The sequence below is a fragment of the Perognathus longimembris genome, chromosome 19, assembly GCF_023159225.1.
Source record: "Perognathus longimembris pacificus isolate PPM17 chromosome 19, ASM2315922v1, whole genome shotgun sequence".
Lineage (NCBI taxonomy): Eukaryota > Metazoa > Chordata > Mammalia > Rodentia > Heteromyidae > Perognathus > Perognathus longimembris.
Window position 1 is genome coordinate 36,852,186 of NC_063179.1, and position 26,444 is coordinate 36,878,629.

The 26,444-nt window shown below is 41.3% G+C and overlaps 1 protein-coding gene across 1 annotated transcript in view; it reads right to left on the bottom strand.

Moving 5' to 3' along the window:
* The window catches only part of Depdc1b (DEP domain containing 1B), a 53,135-nt gene extending 35,139 nt beyond the window's left edge, over nucleotides 1-17,996 (bottom strand). Inside the window, exons 1-2 of the mRNA XM_048368151.1 lie at nucleotides 17,913-17,996; nucleotides 9,370-9,635 (exon numbers count right to left, since the gene is read on the bottom strand). Of these exons, the coding sequence (XP_048224108.1) occupies nucleotides 9,370-9,635; nucleotides 17,913-17,960 (314 nt within the window). The 5' untranslated portion in view covers nucleotides 17,961-17,996. The remainder of the gene's footprint in view (nucleotides 1-9,369; nucleotides 9,636-17,912) is intronic.
* Between the last annotated feature and the right edge of the window lie 8,448 nt (nucleotides 17,997-26,444).

Sequence of the window (26,444 nt, forward strand, 5' to 3'; positions counted from 1 at the left end):
TGCATATGGGTCTACCTGACCTAGACAAGGGATGGGAAAACAGGTTGTAAGATATCACAAGAAATGTACACAATGCCCTACTATGTAACTGCACCCTCTTTGCACAGCACCTTGTAAAAAAAAAAAAAATTTATGTTCAATTGATAATAAAAAAAAATAAAAATAAAAAAAAAAAAAAAAAATGTCTCCTTTCTGTTTCTTTTCACTAGCACCCCCAGAACCCCAACCTGGCCCTTCTTTCCTTTTCTTCCCCCTCCCCCCATTTTTATTAGCTTCTGTGAATTGTACAGGTGGGTTTCATTTGACACATCCACATGTGCATTCAACAGGCTGCCATGGGACCACTGCTTCTGTCACTCACCTTCGTCCCCACGCCCCACTTCCCAAACCAATCTCAACAAGCATCACCACTCCGTATTCACCCATGTACATGAAGCAGCCCACCTACACTCACCCGCCTCCACCTGCCCACCCACCCTCCTCCTCCCACCAGAGTACCCACGTCCTAGACAGAACCTACTTTACACTCCTGTCATTCACGTTCTGTAAGTGTATGTTAGTTGTTCAAAGGGGTTTCTCTGTGAGTATTTTACTCAGACCGATGACCTCGCTCTCACGTTCTCTCTACACCCCCTACCATCATTCAACAGCTTTCAGTGAGTTTCCTTAGGCCACCTTTATCCTCAGAAGCAAGGTATGTTGGTGTTTTTCATCCTCTCATCTGTTACACAAGAAGTATAAACAGGAGGATTGTGGTCCCCAATAACCCATAAAAAAGAAAAAGAAAAAGAAACAAAAGGGAGGAAAGAGGTGGGAGGCAGGGAGGAAAGGGAAAAGAAAGAGGGAGGGGGCAAGATCAAGTTCACCTTTAAACTGATGCCCAGGGAGGCAAGACCTTGTCTGGCTAATCATCTTATAGAGAAGGGATGGACAAAGGACAACTGAATGCATTTGGATAGGAAGAATCACTTCTGATATTCTATAGTACTATAATGTAACAATGGGTGGTGACATCTAATTGAAAATACTGTACTCAAAAGGTAGGTAAATTACTATCGGTTGATTTAAAATAAAAATACACCAGAAAGAAAAGGTCATATTATCTAGGGTAAATTAATTGATGTGTTCTTTAAAGTTATGTCTCTAAAGCTAAAAGCAAGCCAGATTAGGAAGTGAAGAACTCTCTAGCAAAAGCTCATATGGCATCAGTTGGTACTAACATTTAAAAATGAGAGTCCCACCATATCTGCCTCCCAAATCCAAATGACCAACTAAACTTCAGGAAATTTTCTTTTCTGTTCACTTAAGAAATAAAAATAACAGCCAGGGGCTGGTGTAATCCTAGGTACTCAGGAGGCTGCAATATGAGGACTGCAGTTCAAAGCCAGCCAGGGCAGGAAAGGTCTATAAATTCCTAATGTCCAATTAAGCACCAAAAAAGCTGAAAATGGAGCTGTGGCTCAAGTGGTAGAGGGATAGCCTTCAGCATAAAGCTCAGAGACAGCATACAGGCCCTAAGTTCAAGCCCCAGGACCAACAATGGAAAAGGAAAGGAGGGAGGGAGGGGGGAGGAAGGGAGGGAGGGAGGGAGGGAGGAAGGGAGGAAGGGAGGGAGGGAGGAAGGGAGGGAGGAAGAGAGGGAGGGGAAGGAGCTGTGGTGGGGGGGGGGGGGAGGAAAACTCCCAGGGTGGGGGAAGGAAAACTCCTTAAGTCCCCAGTCCTTCCCCTTGCTTGCCTGGCACCTGCATACTTAAATTCAGTACCTGAAGAACTGATCATTATGGCCAAGCTATGTGAGATCACTCCAGTGCTAAGGATGATCCCAACAGAACTAAAAGGTCTCAGGGTATTGACACATGCTTTTCAATGAGTTGAGTCTGTGGTGCTCTTTTGTACTATTAAACAATTATATCTAAATGAAAAAAAAAAACACCTCAGGAGTTGAATAACAACAAGGAAAAAAATAAAACCAATCCTAGAAAATACAAATTATTTCCACTAGAGGGAGGAAGTAGCTCATTAATTTGGAGGTTGAGGTCACTAAAAGAAGTCCTTTCCAAAAGTCCTGCAGGGTAGGGAAATGGATGGACCTAGAACAAATCATGTTAAGTGAGGTAAGCCTAGCTCAGAAAGACAAACGATGCATGCTTTCTCTATGTGGAAGCTAGATCTAAAATACACTGGTAAAATACATGTGAAAAATTATACAGGACTCTAGTCATTCACACAGTGAGACCAAAGGAGGACACTCTTAGGGGAAGAGCACAAAGGCACAATGTCTATGTGCCTCTGATCATATAAAATAATATTTGTCAAAATGACTCCAGGAAACGGAAACAAGAACTTGTTGTTGTTTTTGGTTTCTTTTTATCTTATTCATTCATTTACCTGCCTTTGTGAGGAGTGAGGGTAGGCAGAGGCACAGAAATGGGGACAAAGGGTGAACAAAGGCAGCAGTGCTACTCAATAGACACTATATTGAAAATGAAGGAAGTGGTGACATTGTCCCAAAAGAAATGTACTCATTACACCTCTGTTTATCACCTTTATAATAACAATTAAAAAAAACTTTAATTTAAAGAAAAACAAGGCCTATAGGGTAGTGATGGAGGAACTTTTCCTGGGGCCACAAAAATGACTGCAGGGTCAGATAGCTCAAACAACTTGTACACAGGCTTCTTTCACTACAAGTGCAAATGAGACAGCAAATGTTTCATGCATAAGCCCATAGAAAACTTTAATTTTTTTTGTTTAGTCCTATCAGTTATAACATGTATACATTTGTGCAACTGCCAACAAACTAAAAAAAATAGAACTGAAGCCAGGAGTGGTGGGGTAGTCTATAATATCAGTACTTGTGAGACTGAGGCAAGAAAGGTTTGAATTTGAGACGAGACCTTGTTTCAAAAAAGGAAAGGAGTGAAAGAGATGGGGAAGGGGAGGAGGAAGGAAAAGGGGAAGAGGAAAGAATCTCATAAGCTATCTCATAAACTGAATACACACACATATGTTCACACACATATGTGTACATACACATTATGTACATATACATACATACTGGGATGTTTCATGTGTGTCTTAGTACATCCTCAACACTATGAGATTCCTATTTTTGTTGTGGTGGCTGTCTTTAGTTATTATTATTTTTGTTGTTCTTGTTGAGACGAAGTCATGCTATGTAGCCTAACCTCACCTGAAGCCATGTAACAAAGACTGACCAGCCTTCCAAGTGCTGTGATAGTTAAATGTGCTACCAAGCCAGGCTTGGAATTTCTTTTTTTTTTTTTTTTTCTTTTTTGCCAGTCTTGGGGCTAGGGACTCAGGGCCTGAGCACTGTCTCTGGCTTCTTTTTGCTCAAGGCTAGCACTCTACCTCTTGAGCCACAGCACCACTTCTGGCCTTTTCTGTTTATGTGGTGCTGAGGAATCAAACCCAGGGTTTCATGCATGCTAGGCAAGCACTCTACCCCTAAGGCACATTCCCAGCCCTCTAGAGGTTTGGAATTTCTTACAAAATACAAGGAAGTAAAACTAGTTCTACTCCTTTATAGGAGGTCTGTGCTTGTAAAGCTTTATTTAAAAAACACAAATGACAGGTTGTGGTGGTAGTTTTAGTATGGCCTTGTTTGTGGTCGTTTGGGTAAATGCCCAGGAGTGGGGTTGCTGGAGGGGAGCTCTATATTTAGTCTTTTGAGGAACCTCCATACTGCTTTTCAGAGTGGTTGAACAAGTTTGCACTCCCACCAACAGTGTAGTAGGGTTCCCCTTTGGCCACATCCCCACCAGCATCTGTTTTTATTAGTTTTCTTGATAATGGTCATTCTAACTGATGTAAGGTGGAATCTCAATGTTGTTTTGATTTGCATTTCTTTTATAGCCAGAGACGTTGAGCATTTCTTCATGTGTCCATTTATTTCCTCTTCAGAGAAGTCTCTCTCCAAGTCTTTAGCCCACTTTTTAATGGGGTAGTTATTTCTTTGGAGGTTTGTTTTGGGGGAACTTAATTTCTTGAGCTGTTGTAATATTTTAAATATGAGGCCCTTGTCTGTTGTGTTAGCATTTCCCTAGCCTCAGGTCCTCGGCTCCTCCCACCAGCCCCCAGATCCACCCACACCTAATGAGCCACTGCTACTCACTACCTACCTACTTCCCCTTTACCCCAGAGAGAGAAGCTGCCACCTGGATAAGGTGCAGACGCCATGTAGCTCCCTCTCCCGTGGGAACTATGGCCCCACTAATAAACCTCCTTATGAACCTTCTCCTCTCTGTGATTATCTCCACATGGTCCCCTGGGATGGCCAGGACAGATCCTTTCAGTATGGCTAGTAAAGATGTTCTCCCAGTGTGTGGGCTTTCTATATATCTTGCTAGCTATGTCCTTTGCCATGCAGAAGCTCTGCAGTTTAATGCAGTCCCATTTATCCAGCCTTTCCTGGATTTGTTATGTTTCTTCTGGGTCTTTATTTAGAAGGTTTTGACCTGTACCAATGAGCCCGAGTGTTTCTCCTATTCCTTCCTGTAATATTTTCAGGGTATCTGCTTTTACCTAGAGGTCTTCGATCCATTTGGAATTGATTCTGGTACAGATATTTAAGATATTTAAGAGTCTAACTTTAGTTTTCTACATGTATTTAGCCAATTCTGCCAGCACTATTTGTTGAAGAGGCTGTCTGTCTTCCATCCTATTTTTGGGGGTCCCTTGTCAAAGATTAAGTAGCCACAAGACTGCAGGTTTGTTTCTGGGTTTTCAGTTTTATTCTGTCGGTCTTCAGGCCTGTTCTTGTGCCAGTACCAAACTGTTTTTATTACTATGGCTTTGTAATAAGAGTTTGAGTTTGGTATTGATATTCCTCCAGCACTGTTCTTCCTGCTAAGGATTATTTTTGCTATTCAGGGTCTTTTATTGTTCCAAATGAATTTTTGGATTGCTTCTTCAATTTCATTAAAGAAAATAAGTTGAGGCATTGATGGGTATTGCCTTAAATTTGTATATAGCCTTCGGCAATATTGCCATTTTCACAAAGTTAATCCTCCCGATAAAAGAGCTGGACATTTTCCATTTCCTTAGATCTGTTTTAATTTCCTTTTCAGATTCTTGAGGTTCTCATTGTAGAGGTCCTTCACTTCTTTGGTTAAGTTGATTCCTAGGTTTGTTAGTTGGTTTTGAGTCTTGTATATGATTATTCAATACGTGGGAGGGAACGGGAATCACAGAAACAGCAAGACAAAAGGATGAACCAATGCAACATTGATTCTCATTTGACACTATGCGGGATATGAGCCTCACAACTTAGGGGAGAAGGCATAAGTAGGAGATAGGGATAGGGTAACAATAATTAAAAACAAATGTACTCCTTACCTTACCTATGTAACTGTAACACCACCCACCCCCGCTCATCACCCTTTCAATAAAAATATTTTTTTTTTTTAATGAAAGCACAGAAATGGAGCAGCACTCACTAGGCACTAGGTTGAAAATGAACTATACACCTTGTGGGTGGGGATAGGAGGGGAAAACTGGGAGAGAGTGAAGGAAGGGATGACATTGTCCAAAAATAATTGCACTCTTTACCTGACATGATCAAGGTCATCCCTTCCATCACCACCCCCCCCCCCATCTATCCCAACCCATCCATGCCCTCAAGTTACCTTAGCTCTATTTTCATATATGTGCACTGAATATATGTGCATATATGTGCAGCAGCCCCTGCAGCTCTCCTCAAGACACTGGCATTTAACTGCAGTGATTCCAAGCATCATCAAAGCCCACGTGAGGTCCTCGGCCAGATCCACACTCGGCTCCCTCTCAATACAAGGCAAATGTTTTACATGTCTATGCAGACTTCAGCCCAGAGAATCTAGATAACTGGCACAAATTGGTGATTACCTTATAGAGCTTCCACTCGAGATAATAAAAGCCTACACTGTATTTTCAGGTGGCAAATCAGATAAAAAAGCCTACGCTGTATTTTCAGGTGGCAAATAATGAAAGAAATTATTGTTCCCTTTCTGATTCACAGGCATTCTATTAAATAAACTGGAATGAAAGTGGTGAGTGATATTACATGTGCATGGGTTCTGTGTCTTCAGATTCAATGAAGCACGGGTCAAAAGTATTCACAAAACAAATTCTAGCCAGGACTGTGGCATGCACCTATAGTCCCAACTGTGCAAGGGCAGTTTGAACAACATAGAAAGATGTCATTTAAGAAAAAAGAAGACAACGACGAGAGGGGGCGGAGGGAGGGGGGAAGAGGAAGAAGATGAGGGTCATCCTGGAAGTTCCACAAAGCAGAAATTGAATTTGCCATGGTCCCAGTACCACACTGAGTCCACACGAATGAAGTGACACACAGGTACAGCCTGCTGTCGCCTGTCACCATCTCACAGTCTCATTCTCTGTCCAGCAGAGAACATTATTCGCCTCAGGTCTTGTACATCTTGTTCACATACTATGCAGTGAGGCCTACAGTGGACGCACCTGTTCTGAACACATGTTCTTATCTCTTGTCAGTCCCTAAACAATGCAGCATAACAACTACTTACAGATCATTTGCATTCTGTAAGATACTATCATATATATATATATATGTAAAATGGTGCAGCATTTGCATATAACCTACACAACCTTCCCCTATACTTTAAACAATCTCTATAGGATCCACAGGGGATCCTGGAATCAATCTGCAGCTGATACTGTGGGGCAGATATATATATATAGATATATAGATAGATATATATAGATATATATAATTTTTTTTTTGCCAGTTCTGGGGTTTGAACTCAGGGCCTGAGCACTGTCCCTGGCTTCTTTTTGTTGAAGGCTAGCACTCTACCTCCTGAGCCACAGCACCACTTCTGGCTTTTTCTGTTTATGTGGTGTTAAGGAATCAAACCCAGGGTTTCATGCATGCTAGGCAAGCACTCTACTGCTAAGCCACATTCTCAGCCTCCAGGGGAGTGGGGGCTGGAAACATAACATGTCTTGTGCATACCAATTTTTTAGGGGTACACGGAATTCTATGTTGATACTGAAGTGAAACAATCCAGCAGTCAGTGAAGGACTTACCTCTCCCCTCTTGGCCCAATCTTTTCATGTATTTAAAGATGGAATATGAAGGACTAATCTCCACCCTATTATCCCAGATGCATGTGGATCTCAGGCAAAACCCCAGGATATGCACGGATATGCGTGCCAAGGCAATCCAACCTCAGCTGGGCTTTAAGCATTCCATCGTGGGTCTAGTCTGTAAGGCTCAGAGGCTGAACTATGAGACCAGGAAAGGAAGACTGAGAACTGGACCCTGCGAAGGTCAAAACATCAAGAAAAGACAGAGGTAGAGCTGTTTGAACATTAAAACGCTTGAGACTGGATAAAGGGAGTCAATTATCACTATAGTCACCTATTATTTGCCTGCACCTGTAGTCACCTCCCCTATACTGAACTCAAGTAACCTCTGTCTCCTGGCTCAGACCCCATAAAAGCGTTAACTCCAATCCCAGCCCCTGGCACAACCTTCCATTCCCATGGAAAGGTTGCTGTTCCTCTCTGTTCTTCAATAAACAGTCCTCGCCTGTGGGAGATGGCATCTGCCTGCTTCCTTACTTTCTCCTCAATTTTCCTGTCAGTGCAGGTACACAGCTCCAGGAATGCGTTCCCATTTTACTCTCTTCAGGACCTCACAGAGCCTCTTTGGAGGGTACCCAATTTCAGGTCACAACAGAACAGATTGGACGTTACTCAACCAGAGAACCCTTTGGAAGTGCTCTAGCTAAATCTTGATGGGAAACAAGCAATTCATCTTCCAAGAGGATAATCACTCAAGAAGCTCCAGTGCAGTCTAACATGCAGAAGGAACCGGGGCAGGATTTCTGCTGCCTGATTCCTGTCAGCCCTGGAGACCTCAGAAGAGGCTGAGGCCAGTCACGATCTTAATTAGAAGTGGAATCATCAAAACCAAAAGCAACCGCCAAATGGAGAGACACATGCCCGGATGAGCATTGACATCTGAACACAGCAGACTATTGATGAAATTCAATAAGGAAGTCTGACTGTAAAGGCACAATGATGTGGATGCTCATCCCTGTGTCCTATGAACTCATAACCACCCTTAGCCTGCCCTCTCTTAACAGCTGGTCCAAGGCGGGGCAGAGGAGAGTAAAGAGATAGTACAGGTATAAAAGGTCAAGAATTATCTCCACTCAAAGCTATGGTCCCAGAGAAATATATTCACGAAAGTCAGTTATAACTCACTAAATAAGTTGTAATGACTTGTTTTGCCTGCTAGAGTTAAAAAAAAAAAAATTCAGGGTCTATAGTACTGGAGGCATGACACAAACTGTTTGCTTAGCAAATTCAAGGCCCTGAGCTCAAACCCCACCCCCAAAATAAAAAAGAGGAGGGAGGGTTTGTATTCTCTCTTCCTTTTTTAATCTCCCAGTTCTTACTGTTTTGGTTGGCCTCCACAGATAACTCAACAGTTCCTTTTCCTGACTTGTAGGACATCATTCCTCTTTACTCTTTTTCTCTTACCTCAATCTTCAGTAGATCCCTTCTACCTCCAGTGATAAAATAGCCTATTGTGCAGTGAGAAAGAATCATATGAAGAGCCATCTCCATTTTTGCTCAGGTCACCTGGTAGTAAGTGTCCACCTCATAAAATAGCACTAAAATGTGAACATATACATTAAGAAAAGCAGACTTACACAGTCAGAACTAATCAGAGATATTAGGGAATCTGAGTCTGGGCCCAGAACCATTTAAAGAAGAGACACACTGCACTAAGCCCTTAAATACATCAATCCTTGGTGCTCAGCAAAGTTAAACCTAGAGGTACCATTGTTCCACTCTCTCAGATTCCTCAGAAGTACTAAGTCATTACTTTGTAAGCAGCAAAAGGCATTTAAAAAAAGATTGAAGCCAGTGGCTCACACCTGTAATCCTAGTTACTCAGGAGGCTGAGATCTGAGGATCACAGTTAGAAGCCAACCCAGGCAGGAAAGTCTGTGAGACTCTCATCTTCAATCAACTATTCAGAAAAAGCCAGAAGTGGGGATGTGGCTCAAGTGGTAGAGTACTAGCCTTGAGTACAGGGAGGTACAGGGACAGAGCCTAGGCCCTGAGTTCATGGCCTGAGACTGGAAGAAAAAAAAAAAATCCAAACTGAGAAATCATTGCAACAAAGACAACACTGGGGTGTTCTTAGAATCCTACGTAAGTTGCAGTTTTGGCAGCACATTTAGTTCCCTGCTTCACACGTCACAGATGGAACTGATGCTTCAATAGACAAGATCAGATCTTTCACATGAGAAAGGTTCCAGACTCTGACCAATTTGGCCTCCCAAGAGGAAATTTACAAGTTGCCATTACCTGTATAAGTGACGGTTGTCTTCAAAGTCTTCCTGGCCCCATTTCCCCTTGATGTCTTCAATAACGTGATTCTTGAGGAACTTTTTCAGCAGCTGGACGGTCTGTTTGCGAGTCACTTCTGGGCCGAAGTTCTGACTGCACCTCAGCAGCTCATGCAGCCAGTCCACAGCCTCGGCGGCCGTGAAGCAATGCTCGTAGCTCTTGAATCGACAGCGATGCTTCCTCAAGGGCATCCTGGCACGGAAAAGCTCCACAGTTTCATTCCACTAGGGCAAAAGAAGAGACAACTGTAGTTAGTAATCAACTGATGGTTTGGTTTGGTTTTCTTATGCCAGTCTTGGTGCTTAAACTCAAGGCTTGGGTGCCACTTGAGCCATAGATCCACTTCGGGCTTTTTGGTGCTTCACTGGAAATAAGAATGTCAAGGATTTTCCTGCCTGGGCTGACTTCAAACCACCATCCTCAGGTCTCAGTCTCCAGAGTAGCTAGGCCACTAGTAGCGTGAGCCACTAGTGCCCAACTCAACTCATGGTTTTAAAAACCATCCCAATGAGTGCAATGTTTCCACTTTACAAAGTCAGAAAACAAACTGCTTGAGAGGTGGTGATACAGCACAGTAGCAGAGATTCCTAGGTGCCCTTTAATTAGATCTGCAGCATCAATAGGTGGATGGATAAATAGATGGATGGGCAAACACAGATAAGTAGAATTGAAAAATGATTACAGATGGAGCCTTCTTCCTAGTAGCCTTCAAATTCTAAAGAGAAGTTCTGGAGAATAAATGGTGGTGACAGTTTCAAAGCAAGTAAGATGTAATTAATGCAACTAAACAATATACTTCAAACTGATTAGTACAGTTTTTATGTTGTGTATAATTTATCACAATGGTAGCAAAAATAGACCCTATGTATGGAGAAGAAATGTAAAGGACATACTACTTTCCAGGGGTAGTTTAGCATTTATACATCCAATAAATATTTACTAGGGGATGTGTGTGGTGGAGAGAGATGGGGAGAACAAAGGGATTACATTGAATTGAACAAGATATGTTAAACTCATAAACTGGCATATCGGATTGAAACCTCTGTGTACAACTATTTGAAGATAATTTTTGAAAACTTTTAAAGAAATATTTACTGAGGATATTGTAAGCAAGTTGTCCTACCAATAGATTTTTACATAAATGAAAAGCATGACACTGAATAATGGCTAAAACAAAACCCATAGCCAGGACTAGTAGTGCATGTTTATAACCCCAGCCCTCACGAGGCTAAGTGTGAGGTCAACCAGGGCCAAATAGTGAGACTGACCCTCAAAAAAAACCAACGAGGAGGACTGGGATGTAGCTCAATGACAAAGTGCTTGCTAGTGCAATGTCCTGGGTTCCATCCCAGTACCAGAGAAAAGAAAAGAAAAAAAAAAAAAGAGGGAAAAAGTATGCATAATTTATCTCTGGAAGCCCTGTGCTTACTATGACTACTTCATTCTGCAAATGTTTGCAGACTGCTTGTTGTACGGGAAGAGTAGTGGTAATATCACACAGTACAGTACCCAGTGGCAAGGAGCTCAAGGAGCTTTGAAAGTTAATAACATACGTTTGCTTGTTTGCAAAAGAAAGCTGTTTGAAAGTGCCAGTAGGTAAATCAAATAATATAAACCTTCTAAACCACCTTCTGGTTTAGAAGAGCACGGAAGTACTCTGTAGCATCTTCAGGGAACAGACTGGGTGGGAACTCTGAACCAGTTTCCCTGGGTGCATACCTCTGCTACTGACAAGTAAGCAAGCCTATTTAACTCACTGATGGTCAAACCTCCCAGCCTCCAGGCAAAAAGCAGCATTATCTATAGGATGTGGCTCTTACAAAGACTATAGATAAAGTACAGGAAGCCTGTGGTGCGTCCTGTATCAGGTGTTTCATAATCTTTGGCCATCATAGTACCATTATTGTTGCTGTTTTATTTATTATCAGGGTGCATGCAACTGTTAAAGTGGTACAGGTATATACAGCTGAATGGAGTTTCCATTGGCCAAGGTTTAGCCTGATCTCTGCTGATAAACACGTGGCTTTGGCACAGTTCATATTTTTCTGTAGGAATTTATAGTGAATAAAAATAAAGAACTGACCAGACAAAAAACAATCTCCGCCAACACATACGTGTGGGCAGGTGTGCACTGGAAGCAGTTCCTCAGCCCTGTGACCCGCTAGCACAGGACCAACACGTGATCTAGAATTGAGTCTGGGATAATCTGGAGCCACTGAAGTTATAGTGATTCCTTCACTTTTCAATGTCAGGCTTTGGTGATGCAAACATAGATCTCCACCAAACAAGTTGGAGCATCGATGGCCAGTCTCAACAGATTGTGCCTGTGGTCAGCCTGACAGCAGAGTATACTGCTATGGCACTCAAAGCAGGCCCCTCCAGAAATGCAACAGCTAGGATGGTGGAGCACTGGGCAAATTTCCCAGCCAACTGGGGCATAACCTCCAGCTACACCTCATCCATGCTACAGAAACATCTTTGAGGATAGCCTACCTTTATCAACTTCGACTACATCTGGCAAATAATCCCTAACAGTGTTACATCCACTAAACACAGCAGATGGCAGCATCATGAATGAAACTGACAGCAGGAACAATGGTCCTCCAAAGGAGGACCTTGGAAGCCACACTGCTATCCACTGGCAATATCTAGTTCCATTAGGTACACAGGAACTATGCAATCGGACCTTTAGGAATGTTTTCTTAGATTTGATGAATATGCCAGGTGTATCATCTGGCTATGTACCAAGAGTCCTTGAATATTGTCTTCTTCCCACATGCCTATTTCTCCACATTATAGTGATGTTTTCTTGGCACGGATGGTAAGAATCATTCTAACTGCTAGAATTATTAATTCACGACATTTTCTGCTTCCAAGATTTCGTTTCTTTCTTTCTTTCTTTCGGTTTTTTTAATTTTGTTTTTGTTTTGTTTGTTTTGTTTTTAGTGTATGTGTCAGTCCTGGGCCTTGAACTTGAGAGTCTGTCAACTACCTGTACCTGAGGTTTTCTTCCACTCAAGGCTAGCAGTCTACCATCTGAGCCACAGCTCCACTTCTGGCTTCCTGATGGTTAATTGGAGATGAGTCTCATGGACTTTCCTGCACAGTAGGGTTATAGATGCAAGTCACTGGCACTTGGCACACTCTTTCCTCCTTATTTAGGTGCAAAACGACATCAGTGGCAGAAGCTTACGAAGCAGAAAAGCCTAGAATACTAGCTTATACTAGAATCTTCAAGGACATGAAGACCTAGTCAGTATTCTACCAGTCAGATGGGGTTTTTATGCATTTATTATTATTGTTTGTTTGTGTGGTGCTGAGGAATCAAACCCAGGGCCTCATGCATGCTAGGCAAACACTCTACCGCTAAGCCACGTTCCCAGCTCCCAGTCAGATGATTTTACGGAAAACAATTGCAGTCTTTCCACTTCTATGCCTGAGACAACAAGGGCACATGAGCAAAATTCTTGGCATCCCTCCCAATCATCATAGCCCATCACGAGGCCCTTGCCTAGTCTTCGTTTCTAATATATAAACATTTGAATATATGACTGTCATTTTTGCTCCTTGAGACTTAGAATGTATACCAAAATTTTCTTCCTATTACCTTGGCATATTTAATTTTCATAATAAGCATCTGGTAGAAGTTGTGGAATTTACACCCAACTATGCAACTAATAAAGGGTAGAATTGATCCATACAGATGTTTCTCAACTTAGAATGGGGTTACATCTCAGAAATACAAATGAGTAGTTAAAGGAGAAAGCATATATAAATATAAGAAATGTATGACAAGGTGTCTAGAATTAAACAAGGAAGAGTAGAATAGTCAGGCCTTAAAGAGACCCTGAACCTAGGCCTGATTTCTTATCTGCCTGCCTACTTCACAAGGTGGCTATGAAGTTCTTTTGTAAAAGATAAACTGTTCCTTAAATAACAGGTTAATGTATAAAATCCCAGGATAAGCTCTTAAAGGAAAGCATCAGGTTCAATCTATACTACAACTAAAAGGAAATCCTTGGAGGAAAACCAAGACCCCAACAGAGCACGTAATTTGGCAAACATAATTTGGTCTAAGAATAAGATATTTTATTGACTTCTCTTCAAGAGATTTTTACAATATGAAGGTGATTATCCATTTTCTTTTTCTATAACAAAACACCTGAGACAGGGTAACTTTAAAAATATACATACATATATATACATATACATGCATACATATATATGGTTTTGCACAGCAGTGGTGGCTCATGCTTGCAATCCTAGCTACTCAGGAGGCTGCAGATTGCTGTTTGAAACCATCCTGAGCAGGAAACACTATGAGATTCTTATCCAATAAACTACCTAAAAACAACAAGATAAGGTGTGGCTCAAGTGGCAGAGCACTAGCCTCGAACAAAAACTAAGGGATAGTGACCAGGCAGACTCCAAGCCCCTATTTTTGGTAGTTAATTGGAAAGAAGAGTCTCACGGACTTTCTTGCCCTGGCTGGCTTCAAGCTAGGATACTCAGATCTCAGCCTCCTGAGTAGCTAGGACGTAGAGTGAGCCACCAGCTTCAGGCTCTACTTTTCACTTGCTTTCAACCATAGGTGTTTTGTTAATGCTCTTCTGCCCTACCTATCACTTCTCATAATGTTTTCACCCATCCTTGAGCAAATATGAGGAAGTATATAAAAAGGTCTTCATTTATTTTATGTTGATTGGAATTACCATAATTACATTCAATTAAACATAATTCCTAATGCATTATTTACATACAGTAAGACACGATCCTCTGGGCTCAATGTTTCCAAATATGATTACATATATTAGTAACTGACCCAAGATGGTCAGTTTTTCTACTTGTTATTTCAATTACAGAAATAATACCTATTGTTCTACAAAAGTCTATGAAAAAAAAAAAAAGTCTGCCAGTCTCTCCAATTCTCCAGACCTGTTGAACACAGGACATAAAAATAGAAGTGTCCTCTGTGTGTATGTATATTGCTTTCTGTTACTGTCTATTTGCTTTAATTAATTAAATGACATTAATTAAATGGTATGCTTTATCCTGCTACCCATTTTTGCCGTTAATATACATGGTGTCTTTCAGTGTCATTACCTACAGATCTAATCCATCCTTATGAGTATTAATAATTTCTTCATGGGCTGGGGATATGGCCTAGTGGCAAGAGTGCTTGCCTCGTATACATGAAGCCCTGGGTTCGATCCCCCAGCACCACATATATGGAAAACGGCCAGAAGTGGTGCTGTGGCTCAAGTGGCAGAGTGCTAGCCTTGAGCAAAAAGAAGCCAGGGACAGTGCTCAGGCCCTGAGTCCAAGGCCCAGGACTGGCCAAAAAAAAATAATAATAATAATAATTTCTTCAACCGACTTTTAGCTAATGAGCAGTCAAATCGTCTCCAGACAGGTATGGTAGTGCAATCCTATGATCCTAAAACTCAGAGGCACAGGTAGTTCAAACCTATCCAAGCAGTTAGGAAACCCCTATCTCCAAACTGAAATACAAACAAGAGGGCACAGTTTGAATGGTAGAACACTTGCCTAGCATGCTTGAAGTCCTGGGTTCAATCCTCATTACCAGAGGGTGGAGGGAGTTATCTTTAATGTACCAGTATAGTATTCTCTGGTACAGTCAGAAAGAAAAAAAAAAATCATATGTCAACAAAAAAACAAAACCAAACAGTTTGAGAATGTCCATGATATGTAATATTTGAAGAAATAAATGTATGAAAAAACGATCTGCTTCATAATTTAAAAACAAATTTATTGGGGCTGGGAATGTGGATTAGTGGTAGAGTGCTTACCTAGCATACATGAAGCCCTGGGTTCGATTCCTCAGTACCACATAAACAGAAGAAGCTGGAAGAGGCACAGTGGCTCAAGTGGTAGAGTGCTAGCCTTGAACAAAAGAAGCTCAAGGAGAGTGCTCAGGCCCTGGGTTCAAGCCCAGGACTGGCCAAAAGAAAAAACAATTATCTATCATATTTTAAGCCCATAACCTAAAGGATTAAAGACACTACAGGAGCATGCAACATACGGGCAAGACCAATAGACTTGAGCAATTTTCAGAAAAAGAATTTTCTTTGTCCTTACTTTAAAATAGTAAACTGTTGGAGGTCAGCCTAGAATGGCTGGTCAGTTAAAAACTAGGTTGAGATGCACCAAACCTTGTCTGAAAATTTAAAACAAACAAACAAACAAATTGTTAACATGGCATGGTGACATACACCTGTAAACCCAGCTACTCTGGAGGCTGAGGCAGAAGGACTGCTTTGTCCAAAAGCTTAAGACCAGCCTGGGAAACATAGGAGACCCTGTCTCAAAAAAAAAAAAAAAAAAAGTTTTGAGCTATTTATAAATGGGTTACAAAAATGATTAAGTGATGCTAAGTAAGTGGCTAATTAGCTTCCATATTCCTCACCAAGTGGGACAGTCATTTGATTTTTTGCCTTAAAAAATATTTTTTTCCTTTTGCAATACTAGTTTGAACTCAGTGTCTCATGCTTGTTCAGTCTGCTTGCGCAGTTGAGATCTACCACCTAAGTCATGCCTCCAACTTCATTTTGGGCTTGTTACTTTGGAGATGGAGTCTCACAGACTCATTCTATCCAGCCTAGCTCAAACTTTGATCTTCTTGAATAACTAAGAATACAGGTGGGAGCCACTGGCCCTGGCTAGATTCTCATACTTTTGCCTGCATGACTTCAGATTGCAATCTTCCTTTCTCTACCAAATTTGTATTTATTGAATTATTTTGCCATCCTCACTATTAAGCAGTAGGATTGAATTTCTAGACTAAGTTGCTTTACTGCCTTTGGCCATTGAGATTTGAACAGAGTCACAAGTTCAAACCATTTAGCTATTCTGAAATAATGAGGACACCATGTGAAGATGCCAAAGCTAACATATCACAGACACATGTCCAAACTTACAGCCAGGACTGAGTCAAGAGACTACCTTATACTATCCAGACCTGGTCACATCACCAGATGAGTGTGGCACATGAGTGAACCCCATTAAAAGAACCACTGACTTAAGTCCAACTGAGATTGCTGACTCAAAGAACCATAAGCAAAGATTTGTTTGTTGGTTCGCCAAATTAGACCAATACCTTATATTCTCTTGATATATAACAATTCATGAGTATGTGGCTTTTGTATTTTTTCTATAAAGAGGATTGGTAATTTTTATTAGATTCTCTAAGTGGCTTATGAGCTGAATAAGAAAGTAAAGAATCAACAGCCCTTGCCCATTCTCCTACCAGAAGTGGTATTCAAACCTATGGGCAAAAAAAAAATAAAGAATGACAGAAAGTGTGGCTGGCTCTAGAAAGAAGAGGAAACAGTTTCCCAATAATTTTCACATGGTCCACATATGACTGAGTTAAGCCTTAATTCCTACCTTTTCCTAGATATTCCTGGAGTATACAGAACAATGAGATTCAATTCCAAATCTGATGCTGCCCAAAGTGGCTGACAGACCACAAAGTCAACAGCCTTCCTCCCAAAGTACCATCCAGAGAAAGTCCTCAAAAAAATTGTCAGGAACTTTACCGAGGTGTCACTCTTCTCCATTATGGCTATCCTTGAGGCAAAAATCGATAAAAAAAAAATTGCTTGCCCAGGGTCATAAGCAGATCAAGTGTACATCTGAAAACCAGAAGTGAACTTGCAAGAATAATCATCACCCTTTACCATCAGGGTCTGCAAAGATTCTTTCAGACCAAGTGAAGCCTGATTCCTCAACTACTTGAGAGATAACAGAAACACCAAGGGGATGGAAACTGGGGCCAAGGAGCTCCACCTCCGTTCTGGACACTGTTAGAACACTTAGTTAAATGTCAGCAAGTGTTATTCAGGAAGGAAACACACACACGGGAACACACACATACACATACACACACACACACACACACACACACACACACACACACACACACACACACACACACACACACACACACACACACACACACACACACATCGTGTTGCCGGGGCCAGTAGTCCTAAGCTCCTAAGCAGGAGGTAGGGTGGCCCTAAGCTCCTACTTGGGGTGAGGTGACCCTAAGCTCCTACAGAGGGTGAGTGGCCTAAGGTCTTACAGAGGGTGAGGCACTACAGGGGGCGGGTGCCCGAAGGTCCTACCGGGGGTGGAGTGTCGCTAAGCTCCTTGGGGGATGAGGTGGCCTAAGGTGACAGGCAGGCTGCATCGCTCCAGTCCCAGCGGCAGGCGTTAAGTGCCAAAGGACAAAGGGGAAAAGAGATCCGCCTGGTCTTGGGGGCTCCTTATGTTAGAAGAGCCATATAATGGCAAGAAAACGCCGCCACCGGCTCAGAACGACACTGCACCCACCAGGACGAATGGCCCCCCGGACCCCCTCGGCCATTCTTCAAGGAGCATGGTCCCGAACACCTGCCCCACGGCCGTCGGCCCGCCCGGTAAAGCCAGGGCCTGCTGTCCTGAGGGCAGCACCCAGGCCTCTGCACACGACTCACCAGCTTGGTGGCCCGGTAGGGCCCGGGCCCTACGATGCGGTGCTCCATGGCCCGCACGCAGGTCGCAGGGCGGCCCCGCCAGCCAGCGCCTATCCCGGAGGCGTCCCCGCCGCAGTTTGAATCGCGAGGCGAAGGACGCTGAGCGCTGATTGGGCGGCGCGGAGGCACGTGATCGGAACTGCATGGGTGGGCGGGGCTGGCGCCTACACACCGCCGGGTGGCGGGTCCAGAAGCGCTGTGCCCCTTCGCGGTGTCCCCTCCCGCCGCTCCTTCCTCGTCGCGTGGGGGGAAGGGGGGTTCACCGCGTCCTGACACCCGACAAAGGTGGGAATCCAGCCGAATCCAGCCTGGGACTGTGGGGGGAATCCCGTGGCAGTGAAGCTGAGCCTGGAAGGACGGGCGGTGGGAGAGGAGCGAGCCGGGAGCGGGGGCGGGGGGGGGGGGGGAAGGCGCGGACTTCCACGCTGGATTAGGACCCGCGTGGAGCGTGTAAGGGCCACGAGGACCGGGAAACAGAGCCCAGGTCCAGCTTCGGGGGTGTCCTCTCGGTTGGATATAATAGCCCTTCTTTTCTTTTTCTTTTTTCACTTGAACTTGAGTTCTCGGGTTTGCCTCTAAGGGAGATTTTCTTCTCGTGTTATAATTTTGTTGTCACTTTTCCTCTAACACCACCCCCACCCCACACACACACGGATTGTTGTTCCAATTTGCAGGGAAATAATAGGTCACCATTCCGTGAGTGTGCCTCGGGTTAGAGTTCTTGTCTGGCCACCTCAGTGAGTACCTAGGATAAGACACCATAAGTAACTGCTGTTAAGTAGACCCCACCTTGGAGCCTCCTCCCCTCCATTTTACAGCTTCGGATGTGTACTCAGCCCCATTTAGAAAATCCCCCAAATTCCTGGAATGATGCACACACAGTATAAAGTAATATGAATCACGCTTACTTCCCGTAAGTGAAGTTTTATCACATTATTTACACCTCCAAACTCCAAGAGATCGGCTTGTCCTTGACAAAGGTTACCCAAGGATGCTTACATCCTTAGCAAGAGAGAGGGGGGAAAGGAAACTTGTGAGTGTTGTCCGTGTGAGACCTACCAGCACCTGCTAAAGCAGTGAGACAAGGATTTGGCAACAAACCATGCCCATCACTGAATTAGACAGCTTCTATTCCTGTGGAAATCACAGGCATGGAAATTTGGTAGATCTGAATTTCACTAATTACCAGCATTAATGGCTGAGCGACTTAAATCTAATTTTTTAATTCCCATCTACTCTCGGGCAAAATGGAAATATTGATAATCTTCTCAGAGAGTTGTTATAAGGATTTGAACTGATACATTAAAGTGCTAAATACAGGGCCTAAGACTCAGCAGCAAAAGGAACAATGTTCTTCAAACAACAATAAAAAAGAAAATCATATGAGTTTCTTGGTGTTTTTCCAAGAGTCCATTTTAAACCATAGATATTTCCTGTTCACTGCACAGGTCTAGCTCCCAAAGATCTACATATCAGAAGTCACAAACACAGTCTTTGTGGATGTAGTCTAAAAAGGATCTTTTGATTGTCTTGCAGGCTTTCAGTATCCCAAGAAAAGGGACCCTGAAAATTTCCATGTCCTCTCTCCTATACTTCAGTCATCACGGGTTTTCTTTCTATTCTATCAGCTTATTTCTACACCACAGCCTTTGCTGTGTTAGTCAAAAAAAAAAAATGTTATTGCCCCAGCTCCTTACACAGCTTCTCCATCTTCATCCAAGTCTCTGTGATAACTGTCAACTGAAATACAAGTCTTCCCTCAGCTTGCTGTATAGAGAGATCTAACACACCCCACTGCTCCACCCCACTCAGCATTCATCTGTAACCAAGCATTATTTGTTTTATCATTTTCCTTATAAAAAATAGTTGTGATTCAATAAAAGGCTTCTATTTTCTCAGTATTTTTGGACATTTTGGGGGGATATTTCTTCTTTTTACATGTGTTTTAAAATTGTTTTTATAAAGGTTACAGTTACATAAGTCAGATAAAGAGTTTTTCTCTTTTGGACAGTGTCACACCTTCCTTCATTCTCTCCCAGTTTTTCCCTCCCATCTTCACCCACAAGTTGTACAGTTCATTTCCAACATCGTGTCTAGTGAGCACCACAGCTGCATTTGTTCACCCCTGTTGCACCATTTCTGTGCCCCTTTACCTTCCCAAAGGCAGATAAACAAACAAAACAAAACACAAAGAAAAGAAAAACAGCAACAAAGATAAACACTTCTTGTTTACATTTCCTGGAGTTCATTTTGATAAATATTATTATTAAATATTATTTACATTATGATCAGATGGACGTAAGTATTATGCCTTTGTGCTCCTCTCCTAATAATATCCTTCTTTGGTCTCACTGTGTGTGAATGCCCAGAGACCTGAATAATTTATCATGTCTCACTGTTGGTTTTTGCTTTTCTTTGTTTTTTTTTACTATCTAGTGTGTTTACTTTAGATTTATAGGCACATTCCAGAAAACACAAACAAGGAAAACCATGCAACCTACGTTTCTCTGAGTCTAACTTACTTGGGGGAATATTTTCTGGTTTAAAATATATTCCAAGTGGTGGTGGCTCACACCTGCAGTCCTAGCTACTCAGATGTCTGAGATCTGAAGATCATGGTTCAAAGCCAGCCTGGGCAGGAAAGTTCATAAGACTCTTATCACCATAAACTACTCAGAAAAAGCTAGAAGTGGCACTGTAGCTCAAGTGGTAGAATGCTAGCCTTGAGCACAAAGAAGCTCAGGCCCTGATTCCAAACCCGGGGACACACAAAAAAATTATTTTAAGAAAAAGTGTGTGTGTGTGTGTGTGTGTGTGTGTGTGTGTATGAGCAGCAGGAATGGTGGCTCACATCTGAAATATCAGCTATTTCATATTTCTGTACATGTATGTACTGTGCTTGGATCAAATATACCCCTTCCATTACTTTAAGTCCTTTCACCTTTTAACTTACAGTTTTAGTGGGTTTTATTACTCTATATTCATACATGCATATAAAATGCTTTCATCATTCATGCACACACACCTTCTTGTCATCTCCTTTCACATTCTCCCTCTTTCGCTAGTTCTCAATCCCCTCTCATTGGTTCTCCTAGGTTACTTATAAAATTCTTTCTTCCACTTTTTCAAGATGCAAATCTTGCATATGAGAAAAAACATATGATTTTTGTGTTTCCCAGTCTGCTTATTTCACTTCATATGATAATTTGTACTTTAACCCGTTTTCCTGAAATTAACATTTATGACTGATAAATATTCCATTGTGTAGATATACCTTTGTTCCAATATTAAAGTATTTTACTTATCAATAAAATTCAAATATTCTACAGATAATCCCACTACTTTCCATGTATGAACATGCCACTATCTTCTCTTGTTCTCTCCTTAACAACTATCGTTGAGTAAATCCCAAAAAGAAACTAGTATATTTTTTGTTTTGTTGTTTCATAAGGTCATGTCTGTTTTAACTGAAAATCTACCCGAATAATTTTACAATTGTGTAAAATCAAATAAGTATAAAAAATATATAGAGATAGGTGTGGTGGCATACACCTGTAATTCCAGCACTTAAAAGGTAGAGGCAGAAGGGTCTTAAGTATAAGAAGCATAGTTCATTTGAAGTAAACCTGGGCTATATCACAAGATCTTATCTCAAAATTAAATTAAAATAAATTAAACATAAGTGAATAAAACAAAACAATACCCAGGAGCTGGTGGCTCACATCTGTAAACCTAGCTATTCAGATGTCTGAGATCTAAGGATCATGGTTTGAAGTTAGTCAGGGAAGGACAGTGTGTGAGACTCTTATCTCCAATTAACCACCAAAAACAAAAGAAAAAAAAAAAACCCTGGAAATGGAACTCTGGCTCAAATGTTGGAGTCCTGTCCTTGGGAGGGGAAAAAAAAAAACCCTCAGGGGCAGCTCCCAGGCCCTGAACTCAAGCTCCAGGACTGGAATAAACACAAATAGATAAATACATCTCTCACATAAATATGAGTGTTTTGTTTTCATCTTTATTTTCTACTTTACTCTGTGATATTACATAGGTATATTAAAAGCTACTTTATCTTTCTAGAATGAAACACAAATGTTTCAATCTTTATAGTTGTAAAGCATATTTCAAAGTTTACTTGAATTATTGGACAATTGATTGGATTGACTTGAATTATTGAACAATTGATTGGATCTGTACATACAAGTGTCTCTGCTTTACTATGGGGAAAGCTAAGCACCAGAGCCATTAAGCAACTTGCTTAAGGTTTCTACAACCAGTAATCAATAATTCTCGAACTTAAAACTGGATCTTCTATCACAAAATCTTCACGTAGTTCAGAGTGCGGAGTTTAGTTTCCCTTGCTTATTTGGTTTTCATTAATATCAAGACTGTGTGAGGTGGCTGGAGACAGGAGGAATGTGAGTTCTGGGATAGCCTAGATCATTTACTCAGGCCCTGGCTCAAAAAAAACAGCAACCTAAAAGACTCAACATGGGTATTTTCTAACCGTGTGAGGTAACATTCATGCATATTTATGAAAAGACATTTTATAAGAGAGGAAAGAAGATAGAAATTGTCATAAATTTTTCCAAAAAAAAACTTACAGAGAGTGAAGTTTATTTTTAAATCACACATTTAAAAATAAATAAAAATCACATACTTCTTTTGAGGCATTCTGATTAAAGTTTGGGTTGATATTATTATTTTTATACTAACTCAGATTAATTGTATATGAAATGTAAATTAAATCAGATTACTGCCCCCCCTCGAGAAAATGTAAGTCTCAAGTATGTCTCCACTAAGCATTTTACACCGAGTATAACAATGTTAATAAATTTCTGTGCATACTCTTCTTGGGTGTGTCTAAATTTGAGGTCATGGAGATGCTATAGAAACTTTGACTCAGTCTCCAAACACCTTCAGAGGATGAGTCTAAGTCCGTAGAGAAGTGAATCTTTCACCATCACAACAAATTATTTGTCATTGACATTAGGAAATAACCAGCGACGTTTAAGAAAGTAATTGGCCTCAAGTTCACTGATGTGTTGGAAGTTGTGTTTCTCAATCATCCTGAGTAGGGAGTGGCTGAAAGCTGTGCATTCTCTCCCAGAGGTTCCTGGGCACAGCATTGAGTCTTTTGCTGTCCCCAGCCGGCTGCTGGGTGTGGTATTTTGGAAGGATTCCAATGTTGAAACTCCAGTCACTGACAGTTTACATCATATGTTAGCTCTTCAGATTGCACTGACATGTCATTCTACTGTGTGTACGGAACATCAAAGCTATCAAGCAAGCCTACTTTCTGTGTTCTCAAGATTTTATGTTTGTTTTTGTTTTAACAGTGACTTTATCCCCCTGCTTTTGGTATGAACTGCCACCATCTCATTGAGAAGTGTTCTTCAGAGCTCGTATTAATATTGTTCATCAATAACAGGTCTATTTTGTTTTTATTGACAGGTAAAGAGAAAAGGATGAAAATATATGGAAAATACACACCCATATCATTTGTTTACAGTTGTCAAAGCTATTTTACAGTATTTTTATTTTAGCATTTTAACAATGAATGTCACAACCCAGGTACCGGTGGCCTGTAATCCTAGCTACTGAGAAGGCTGAGATCTGAGATTAGTGGTTTGGAGCCAGCCTGGGCTGTACAACTCTTTTTTTTTCCTTATTTATTGACAAAGTGATGTACAGAGAGGTTACAGTTTCATACATTAGGCATTGGATACATTTCTTGTACTGTTTATTACCTCCTCCCTCACTCCCCCTCCCCCCTCCCCATTTCCCTCTCCCCCCAAGTGTTGTTCAGTTGGTTTACACCAAATGGTTTTGCAAGTATTGCTTTTGTAGTCGTTTATCTTTTTATCCTGTGTCTCTCGATTTTGGTATCCCCTTTCACTTTCCTAGTTCTAATACCAGTATATACAGTTTCCAATGTACTCAGATAAGATACAGTGATAGTGCGGGTACAACCACAGGAAGGGGATACAAGAGGATCATCAATAATAGAAGCTACAGTTTCACATGTCATGTTGAAGGTAATTACAACAGTGATATATCACTCATTTCCATAACATGGAGTTCATTTCACTTAGCATCATCTTATGGATTCATAAGGACATAGCTATTAGGCTCTTGTGATACTCTGCTGTGACTAGGCTAAACCTGTGCTAATTATTCCCTATGAGGGAGACCATAGAGTCCATGTTTCTTTGGGTCTGGCTCACTTCACTTAGTATCATTTTTCCCAAACCCTTCCATTCCTTATGAATGGGGCAATGTCATTGTTTCTGATAGAGGCATAAAATTCCATTGTGTATATGTACCACATTTTCCTGATCCATTCATCTACTGAGGGGCATCTGGGTTGGTTCCATACTTTAGCTATGACAAATTGTGCTGCGATGAACATTGTTGTGCTGGTGGCTTTAGTGTGTTCTTGTTTGTGGTCTTTTGGGTAGATGCCCAAAAGTGGGGCTGCTGGGTCATAGGGGAGCTCTATGTTTAGCCTTCTGAGGAATCTCCATACTGCTTTCCAGAGTGGCTGAACCAGTTTACATTCCCACTAACAATAAAGTAGGGTTCCCTTTTGGCCATATCGCCTCCAACATTTATTAGTTAGTTTTCTTGATATAGAACATTCTTACTAGGGTGAGATGGAATATCAATGTTGTTTTGATTTGCATTTCTTTTATGGCCAGTGATGTAGAGCACTTTTTCATATGTCTCTTGGCCATTCTCATTTCCTCATCAGAGAAGTCTCTTTTTAAGTCTTTAGCCCACTTGTTGAGTTCTTTGCGGTTTTGTTTTGGAGGAATTTAATTTTTTTAGTTCTGCATATATTTTAGATATGAGGCCTTTGTCCATTGTATGGTCGGTAAAGATCTTCTCCCAATCTGTGGGCTTTCTGTTTATCTTGCAAGCTATGTCCTTTGCCGTACAGAAGCTCTGCAGTTTGATGCAGTCCTATTTGTCCAACCTTTCTTTGATTTGTAGCACTTCTAGGTCTTTGTTAAGGAAGTTTCTTCCTGTGCCAAGGAGCCCTGGTGTTTTTCCTACTCCTTCTTTTAGTGTTTTCAGGGTATCTGTTTTAATTTCAAGGTCTTTGATCCATTTGGAACTGATTTTGGTGCAGGGTGATATATAAGGATCTAGTTTTAGTTTGTTGCATGTGTTGAACCAGTATTGCCAGCACCATTTATTAAAGAGGCTATCTTTCTTCCATCCTATTTTTTTAGCTCCTTTATCAGAGATTAAGTAGGCATAGTTCTGTGGGTTCATTTCTGGGTCTTCAATTCTGTTCCATTGGTCTTCAGGCCTGTTCCGGTGCCAATACCAAGCTGTTTTTATTACTATAGCTTTATAATACAGCTTGAAGTTTGGTATTGTGCTTCCTCCAGCACTGTTCTTTCTGCTTAGGATTGTTTTTGCTATTCTGGGTCTTTTATTGTTCCATATGAATTTCTGGATTGCTTCCTCTATTTCATTAAAAAATGGTGTTGGGATATTAATGGGGTGTTGGGATGTTGAATTTGTAGATGGCAATATTGCCAAAGGCTATCTACAAAGTCTGTACAACTCTTATCTTCAATTAGCCACCAAAAAAGAGTCACTCAGTAATTCAGTGAGTATGTATGAATAACTACTAATGCTAGTACACTTCAAGTCACTGGAATAATGCAGTACACAACACATCCTTCTTCCAGGGACTGACAGCCACCATAGAAGGAAGTATGTATGTATGTATGTATGTATGTATGTATGTATGAAGTAAAGTGAAGGAGGAAAGAAGATGGCTGGACAGGAAGATGCTATTTTGATTCAGGTGATAAGGGATGTTACTGGTGAAGAGATATTTGAGTAGATGATCTCAGTGCTGATCAGGGTAGCTGTCTAGGGGACAACCTTCAAAGCAGGAGAATATGCAGCCTAAGTAAAAGACTGAAGTGGACACGTGCTTACCTCACCCATGGGGCATGAGAAGGAGCCTGGCATCAGCGGGAGTGAGGTAAAGGGGAGTGAAAAAAAGAATGGACAGAGTCTGTAGGCCACATATGTGTCATGGGATTCAGAGTTTATTCTGAATCAATTGAAAACATAGGAGAAATTTTTGAACAACGGAGTGCCAAGATCTGATACACGTATTTTTTAAGCCTCATTCTGGCTGCTGCATGGACAATGAGCTAAAACAGGGTAGGTTTCAGAGCAAGGAAGGGAAATAGAAAAAATGAATTAGGAAGCTGTTGCAATATTCCAGCAGGAAAAGTAAATAAATTTATTTGATATTGTCACAGAGTGGCATTCAACAAATACTTGTTAAAGGAATGAATGAATGAAGAGACAAATGAAACTAAGTTTCAAAACTTAATCATGTCTGTCAAGGACATAAACAAATAATCATCTCAAAAGATACAGAAGAAAACTTTAACAAAATTACATAATAGCCTTTCAGGATAAAAGCTAGAAGAAAGTAGGAATACAAGGAACCCACCCCAA